The 8,161-nt window shown below is 61.5% G+C and overlaps 1 protein-coding gene across 2 annotated transcripts in view; it reads right to left on the reverse strand.

Moving 5' to 3' along the window:
- Nucleotides 1–8,161, reverse strand: part of LOC148134944 (mitochondrial carnitine/acylcarnitine carrier protein-like) — a 33,434-nt gene that overhangs the window by 19,947 nt on the left and 5,326 nt on the right. For both annotated transcript variants that reach the window (XM_087985261.1, XM_087985260.1), the window contains exons 2-3: nucleotides 2,730–2,822; nucleotides 1,266–1,393 (exon numbers count right to left, since the gene is read on the reverse strand). In XM_087985261.1, the coding sequence (XP_087841387.1) occupies nucleotides 1,266–1,393; nucleotides 2,730–2,822 (221 nt within the window). The remainder of the gene's footprint in view (nucleotides 1–1,265; nucleotides 1,394–2,729; nucleotides 2,823–8,161) is intronic.

Below are 8,161 nucleotides of genomic sequence, written 5' to 3' on the forward strand. Positions count from 1 at the left end.
CTCAGCACTGACCCTCCCTCAGCACCCACTCCCTCAGCACTGACCCTCCCACAGCACCCACTCCCTCAGCACTGACCCTCCCACAGCACCCACTCCCTCAGCACTGACCCTCCCTCAGCACCCACTCCCTCAGCACTGACCCTCCCACAGCACCCACTCCCTCAGCATGACCCTCCCACAGTACCCACTCCCTCAGCGCTGACCCTCCCACAGCACTCGCTCCCTCAGCACTGACCCTCCCACAGCACTCGCTCCCTCAGCACTGACCCTCCCACAGCACCCGCTCCCTCAGCACTGACCCTCCCACAGCACCCGCTCCCTCAGCACTGACCCTCCCACAGCACCCGCTCCCTCAGCACTGACCCTCCCACAGCACCCGCTCCCTCAGCACTGCCCCTCCCACAGCACCCGCTCCCTCAGCACTGACCCTCCCACAGCATCCGCTCCCTCAGGTCTGACCCTCCCACAGCACCCACTCCCTCAGCACTGACCCTCCCACAGCACCCACTCCCTCAGCACTGCCCCTCCCACAGCACCCACTCCCTCAGTACTGACCCTCCCACAGCACTGACCCTCCCACAGCACCCACTCCCTCAGCACTGACCCTCCCACAGCGCCCGCTCCCTCAGCACTGACCCTACCACAGCGCCCACTCCCTCAGCACTGACCCTCCCTCAGCACCCACTCCCTCAGCACTGACCCTCCCACAGCACCCACTCCCTCAGCACTGACCCTCCCACAGCACCCACTCCCTCAGCACTGACCCTCCCTCAGCACCCACTCCCTCAGCACTGACCCTCCCACAGCACCCACTCCCTCAGCACTGACCCTCCCTCAGCACCCACTCCCTCAGCGCTGACCCTCCCACAGCACTCGCTCCCTCAGCACTGACCCTCCCACAGCACTCGCTCCCTCAGCACTGACCCTCCCACAGCACCCACTCCCTCAGCACTGACCCTCCCACAGCGCCCGCTCCCTCAGCACTGACCCTCCCACAGCACCCGCTCCCTCAGCACTGACCCTCCCACAGCGCCCGCTCCCTCAGCACTGACCCTCCCACAGCGCCCACTCCCTCAGCACTGACCCTCCCACAGCACCCACTCCCTCAGCACTGACCCTCCCACAGCGCCCGCTCCCTCAGCACTGACCCTCCCACAGCACCCACTCCCTCAGCACTGACCCTCCCACAGCACCCACTCCCTCAGCACTGACCCTCCCACAGCACCCACTCCCTCAGCACTGACCCTCCCACAGCGCCCACTCACGAGAGAGGGTCCTCGGGGTGCCTCTGCTGTAGTTTCTTGCCCACGCCATACCCAAAGAAGATGACAGCGGTGATGGGAGTGATGGCAAGAAGGGGAGCACCCATCCCCTTGTAGAGCCCAGAGAGACCCTGTAGGAGACAGGGAGAGTGAGAGAGAAACTGGGAGCCCCTCCTCCAGCCTGTTACACAGGAACAGGAGGCCATTCAGCCCCTCCTCCTCCAGCCTGTTACACAGGAACAGGAGGCCATTCAGCCCCTCCATCCTCCAGCCTGTTACACAGGAACAGGAGGCCATTCAGCCCCCTCCCTCCTCCAGCCTGTTACACAGGAACAGGAGGCCATTCAGCCCCCTCCTCCTCCTCCAGCCTGTTACACAGGAGCAGGAGGCCATTCAGCCCCTCCTCCTCCTCCAGCCTGTTACACAGGAACAGGAGACCATTCAGCCCCTCCATCCTCCAGCCTGTTACACAGGAACAGGAGGCCATTCAGCCCCCTCCCTCCTCCAGCCTGTTACACAGGAACAGGAGGCCATTCAGCCCCTCCTCCTCCAGCCTGTTACACAGGAACAGGAGGCCATTCAGCCCCTCCTCCTCCTCCAGCCTGTTACACAGGAACAGGAGGCCATTCAGCCCCTCCTCCTCCAGCCTGTTACACAGGAACAGGAGGCCATTCAGCCCCTCCTCCTCCAGCCTGTTACACAGCAACAGGAGGCCATTCAGCCCCTCCTCCTCCAGCCTGTTACACAGGAACAGGAGGCCATTCAGCCCCCTCCCTCCTCCAGCCTGTTACACAGGAACAGGAGGCCATTCAGCCCCCTCCCTCCTCCAGTCTGTTACACAGGAACAGGAGGCCATTCAGCCCCCTCCCTCCTCCAGCCTGTTACACAGGAACAGGAGGCCATTCAGCCCCCTCCCCCTCCAGCCTGTTACACAGGAACAGGAGGCCATTCAGCCCCCTCCCTCCTCCAGCCTGTTACACACGAACAGGAGGCCATTCAGCCCCCTCCCTCCTCCAGCCTGTTACACAGGAACAGGAGGCCATTCAGCCCCCTCCCTCCTCCAGCCTGTTACACAGGAACAGGAGGCCATTCAGCCCCCTCCCTCCTCCAGCCCTGTTACACAGGAACAGGAGGCCATTCAGCCCCCTCCCTCCTCCAGCCCTGTTACACAGGAACAGGAGGCCATTCAGCCCCCCCTCCTCCTCCAGCCTGTTACACAGGAACAGGAGGCCATTCAGCCCCCTCCCTCCTCCAGCCTGTTACACAGGAACAGGAGGCCATTTAGCCCCTCCTCTTCCAGCCTGTTACACAGGAACAGGAGGCCATTCAGCCCCCTCCTCCTCCAGCCTGTTACACAGGAACAGGAGGCCATTTAGCCCCTCCTCTTCCAGCCTGTTACACAGGAACAGTAGGCCATTCAGCCCCCTCCTCCACCTCCAGCCTGAGGGAGGGGGAGCACTGCCTTACCTCATTCACAACAGTCTTCCTCAGACAATCCAGGGCCCCACGGTACAGCAGAGTGCGGCCTAGGTCAGGCTTTGGCTGAGTCTGCAGTCGGACCTGTATGTGTGGTGGGGATGGAGGGTGGGGAGAGGAGGGAAGAGGTCAGAGGGTCAAGTACACACCGAGCCCCACCCTGAGCGCCACGGGCTGCATTCAACAAACCCCACCCATCCCGGTCGGGACACGGAACCAATTGTGGGGTCGCGTCGATATATCTCTCTCGCTATGGGGGCTGCAGGGGGTGATGGAGATAGGGAGGGGGTGTAGGGGCTGGAGGAGGGGACGGGGATAGGGAGGGGGTGTAGGGGCTGGAGGAGGGGACGGGGATAGGGAGGGGGTGTAGGGGCTGGAGGAGGGGACGGAGCTAGGGAGGGGGTGTAGGGGCTGGAGGAGGGGACGGAGATAGGGAGGGAGTGTAGGGGCTGGAGGAGGGGACGGAGATAGGGAGGGGGTGTAGGGAGCTGGAGGAGGGGACGGGGATAGGGAGGGGGTGTAGGGGCTGGAAGGAGGGGACGGGGATAGGGAGGGGGTGTAGAGGCTGGAGGAGGGGACGGAGATAGGGAGGGGGTGTAGGGGCTGGAGGAGGGGACGGGGATAGGGAGGGGGTGTAGGGGCTGGAGGAGGGGACGGAGATAGGGAGGGGGTGTAGGGGCTGGAGGAGGGGACGGAGATAGGGAGGGGGTGTAGGGAGACGGAGGAGGGGACGGGGATAGGGAGGGGGTGTAGGGACTGGAGGAGGGGACAGGGATAGGGAGGGGGTGTAGTGGCTGGAGGAGGGGACGGGGATAGGGAGGGGGGTGTAGGGGCTGGAGGAGGGGACAGGGATAGGGAGGGGGTGTAGTGGCTGGAGGAGGGGACGGGGATAGGGAGGGGGTGTAGGGGCTGGAGGAGGGGTCGGGGATAGGGAGGGGGTGTAGGGGCTGGTGGAGGGAACGGGGATAGGGAGGGGGTGTAGGGGCTGGAGGAGGGGACGGGGATAGGGAGGGGGTGTAGGGGCTGGAGGAGGGGACGGGGATAGGGAGGGGGTGTAATGGCTGGAGGAGGGGACGGGGATAGGGAGGGGGTGGAGATGGGGTTAGGGAGGGGGTGGGGATGGGGGTGGGGATGGGGGTGGTGTTGGGGGTGGGGAAGCGGATGGAGATGGGGTTAAGGAGGGGGTGGGGATGGGGGTGGCGATAGGGAGGGGGTGTATGCAGATTGGAACCATTGGTAATGCTGTCTTTACCAGTTTCCTTCCCATCGCTTCAATCCCAAACCCAGGACGAGCCCGTTTTCGGCAGAGATGGCGTTTTCAGGCTGTCGTTGTGGTGGAGAGGAGTGTGAGAGTGTGTGTGTGTGTGTCTGTGTGTGTGAGTGTGTATGTGTTTGTCTGTGTGTGTGTCTGTGTGTGTGTGTGGTCAGGGTCGGGGGTGTGAACAGAGAGTGTGTGAGGAGTTTCTCACTGGGCGTGTGTGTGTGTGTGGTCAGGGTCGGGGGGTGTGTGGGTGTGAACAGAGAGTGAGTGCGGAGTGTCTGACCATGTGTGTGTCTGTGTGTGTGTGAATGTGTGTGGTCGGGGATGTGTGGGTGTGAATAGAGTGAGTGAGGAGTGTCTGACCGTGTGTGTGTGTGTGTGTGAATGTAGTGAGTGTGTGGTCGGGGGTGTGTGTATGTGTGGGGTCAGGGGCAGGGGTGTGTGGGTGTGAACAGAGAGTGTGTGAGGAGTCTCTCACTGTGTGTGTGTGTGTCGGGTCAGGGTCGGGGGTGTGTGGGTGTGAACAGAGAGTGTGTGAGGAGTCTCTCACTGTGTGTGTGTGTAGGGTCAGGGTCGGGGGGTGTGTGGGTGTGAACAGAGAGTGAGTGAGGAGTTTCTGACTCTGTGTGTGTGTGTAGGGTCAGGGTCAGCGGTGTGTGGGTGTGAACAGAGAGTGAGTGAGGAGTTTCTCACTGGGGTGTGGCTCACTATCTCTCTGTACTCTCGACCCTGGAAACAGCCATCGCTCTGGGTATTGAGACCAAGACACCATGGACAGCATGAGATAACGGGCAAGGAACATTCACACCCCCCCCTCCTCCCCCCATCCGCGCACGCACACGCTCGCACACACACACACACACACACATATAGAGAGAACTGCCAGGCTCTGCCCATCTCCAAGAGAAGAGAATCTAACCATCGCCCACTTGACATGAACATGACTGAATCCCCTCGCACTATCAACTTCCTGGGGTCTACCACTGTGTGTGTGTGTGAGAGAGAGTGTGAGTGTGAGTGAAAGTGTGCGTGAGAGAGGGAGGGGGGAAGAAAGACTGTGTGTGTGTGCGTGTGAGAGAGAGTGTGTGTGTAGGAGGGGGATGGAACTGGGAGTGTGTGAGTGTGTGAGGGAGATGGAGCTGGGAGCGTGTGAGGGAGATGGAGCTGGGAGTGTGGGAGTGTGTGAGGGAGATGGAGCTGCGAGTGTGTGAGTGTGTGAGTGTGAGATGGAGCTGTGAGTGTGTGAGTGTGTGAGGGAGATGGAGCTGGGAGTGTGTGTGTGTGTGAGATGGAGCTGGGAGTGTGGGAGTGTGGGAGCTGGGAGTGTGAGAGCTGGGAGTGTGAGAGCTGGGAGTGTGAGAGCTGGGAGTGTGAGAGCTGGGAGTGTGTGAGCTGGGAGTGTGAGAGCGTGTGAGCTGGGAGTGTGTGAGCTGGGAGTGTGTGAGCTGGGAGTGTGTGAGCTGGGAGTGTGTGAGTGTGTGAGCTTGAAGTGTGTGAGTGTGTGTGCTGGGAGTGTGTGTGCTGGGAATGTGTGAGTGTGAGTGTGTGTGTGCTGGGAGTGTGTGTGCTGGGAGTGTGTGTGCTGGGAGTGTGTGTGCTGGGAGTGTGTGTGCTGGGAGTGTGTGAGAGCTGGGAGTGGGGGAGTGTGGGAGTGTGTGAGTGTGAGTGTGTGTGATCTGGGAGTGTGTGAGTGTGCGAGTGTGTGAGCTGGGAGTGTGAGAGTGCGTGAGTGTGAGTGTGCGAGTGTGTGAGCTGTGAGTGTGAGAGTGTGTGAGCTGGGAGTGTGTGAGTGTGTGAGCTGGGAGTGTGTGAGTGTGTGAGCTGGGAGCGTGTGAGCTGGGAGCGTGTGAGCTGGGGGCGTGTTAGCTGGGAGCGTGTGAGCTGGGAGCGTGTGAGCTGGGAGCGTGGGAGCTGGGAGCGTGGGAGCTGGGAGCGTGGGAGTGTGGGAGCGTGGGAGCTGGGAGCGTGGGAGCTGGGAGCGTGGGAGTGTGGGAGCTGGGAGCGTGGGAGCTGGGAGCGTGGGAGCTGGGAGCGTGGGAGTGTGGGAGCTGGGAGCGTGTGAGTGTTTGAGCTGGGAGTGTGTGAGTGTTTGAGCTGGGAGTGTGGGAGCGTGTGAGCTGGGAGCGTGTGAGCTGGGAGCGTGTGAGCTGAGAGCGTGTGAGCTGGGAGTGTGGGAGTGTGTGAGCTGGGAGTGTGTGAGCTGGGAGTGTGTGAGTGTGTGAGCTTGAAGTGTGTGAGTGTGTGTGCTGGGAGTGTGTGTGCTGGGAATGTGTGAGTGTGAGTGTGTGTGTGCTGGGAGTGTGTGTGCTGGGAGTGTGTGTGCTGGGAGTGTGTGTGCTGGGAGTGTGTGTGAGCTGGGAGTGGGGGAGTGTGGGAGTGTGTGAGTGTGAGTGTGTGTGATCTGGGAGTGTGTGAGTGTGCGAGTGTGTGAGCTGGGAGTGTGAGAGTGCGTGAGTGTGAGTGTGCGAGTGTGTGAGCTGTGAGTGTGAGAGTGTGTGAGCTGGGAGTGTGTGAGTGTGTGAGCTGGGAGTGTGTGAGTGTGTGAGCTGGGAGCGTGTGAGCTGGGAGCGTGTGAGCTGGGGGTGTGTTAGCTGGGAGCGTGTGAGCTGGGAGCGTGTGAGCTGGGAGCGTGGGAGCTGGGAGCGTGGGAGCTGGGAGCGTGGGAGTGTGGGAGCTGGGAGCGTGGGAGCTGGGAGCGTGGGAGCTGGGAGCGTGGGAGCGTGGGAGCTGGGAGCGTGGGAGCTGGGAGCGTGGGAGCTGGGAGCGTGGGAGTGTGGGAGCTGGGAGCGTGGGAGCTGGGAGCGTGGGAGCTGGGAGCGTGGGAGGTGGGAGCTGGGAGCGTGGGAGTGTGGGAGCTGGGAGTGTGTGAGTGTTTGAGCTGGGAGTGTGTGAGTGTTTGAGCTGGGAGTGTGGGAGCGTGTGAGCTGAGAGCGTGTGAGCTGGGAGTGTGGGAGTGTGTGAGCTGGGAGTGTGTGAGCTGGGAGTGTGTGAGCGTGTGAGCTGGGAGTGTGTGAGCTGGGAGTGTGTGAGTGTGTGAGCTGGGAGTGTGTGAGTGTGTGAGCTGGGAGTGTGTGAGCTGGGAATGTGTGAGTGTGTGAGCTGGGAGTGTGTGAGCTGGGAGTGTGTGAGTGTGTGAGCTGGGAGTGTGTGAGTGTGTGAGCTGGGAGTGTGTGAGTGTGTGAGCTAGGAGTGTGTGAGCTGGGAGTGTGTGAGTGTGTGAGCTAGGAGTGTGTGAGCTGGGAGCGTGTGAGCTGGGAGTGTGTGAGCTGGGAGTGTGTGAGTGTGTGAGCTAGGAGTGTGTGAGCTGGGAGTGTGTGAGTGTGTGAGCTGGGAGTGTGTGAGTGTGTGAGCTGGGAGTGTGTGAGCTGGGAGTGTGTGAGCTGGGAGTGTGTGAGCTGGGAGTGTGGGAGCGTGTGTGAGCTGGGAGCGTGGGAGCTGGGAGCGTGTGAGCTGGGAGCGTGTGAGCTGGGAGTGTGGGAGCGTGTGAGCTGGGAGTGTGTGAGCTGGGAGTGTGTGAGTGTGTGAGCTGGGAGTGTGAGAGTGTGTGAGCTGGGAGTGTGTGAGCTGGGAGTGTGTCAGCTGGGAGTGTGTGTGTGTGTGAGCTGGGAGTGTGTGAGTGTGTGAGCTGGGAGTGTGGGAGTGTGTGAGCTGGGAGTGTGGGAGTGTGTGAGCTGGGAGTGTGTGAGCTGGGAGTGTGGGAGTGTGTGAGTGTGTGAGCTGGGAGTGTGTGAGCTGGGAGTGTGTGTGTGTGTGAGCTGGGAGTGTGTGAGTGTGTGAGCTGGGAGTGTGGGAGTGTGTGAGCTGGGAGTGTGTGAGCTGGGAGTGTGTGAGTGTGTGAGCTGGGAGTGTGTGAACTGGGAGTGTGTGAGTGTGTGAGCTGGGAGTGTGTGAGCTGGGAGTGTGGGAGTGTGTGAGCTGGGAGTGTGGGAGTGTGTGAGCTGGGAGTGTGTGAGCTGGGAGTGTGTGAGCTGGGAGTGTGTGAGTGTGTGAGCTGGGAGTGTGTGAGTGTTTGAGCTGGGAGTGTGTGTGTGTGTGAGCTGGGAGTGTGTGAGTGTGTGAGCTGGGAGTGTGGGAGTGTGGGAGTGTGTGAGTGTGTGAGCTGGGAGTGTGTGAGTGTGTGAGCTGGGAGTGTGGGAGTGTGTGAGTGTGTGAGCTGGGAGTG

This window comes from Chiloscyllium plagiosum, unplaced genomic scaffold, assembly GCF_037043375.1.
Source record: "Chiloscyllium plagiosum isolate Xiang-an unplaced genomic scaffold, Cpla_swu_hap1 HiC_scaffold_51, whole genome shotgun sequence".
In the NCBI taxonomy this organism is placed as follows: Eukaryota; Metazoa; Chordata; class Chondrichthyes; order Orectolobiformes; family Hemiscylliidae; genus Chiloscyllium; species Chiloscyllium plagiosum.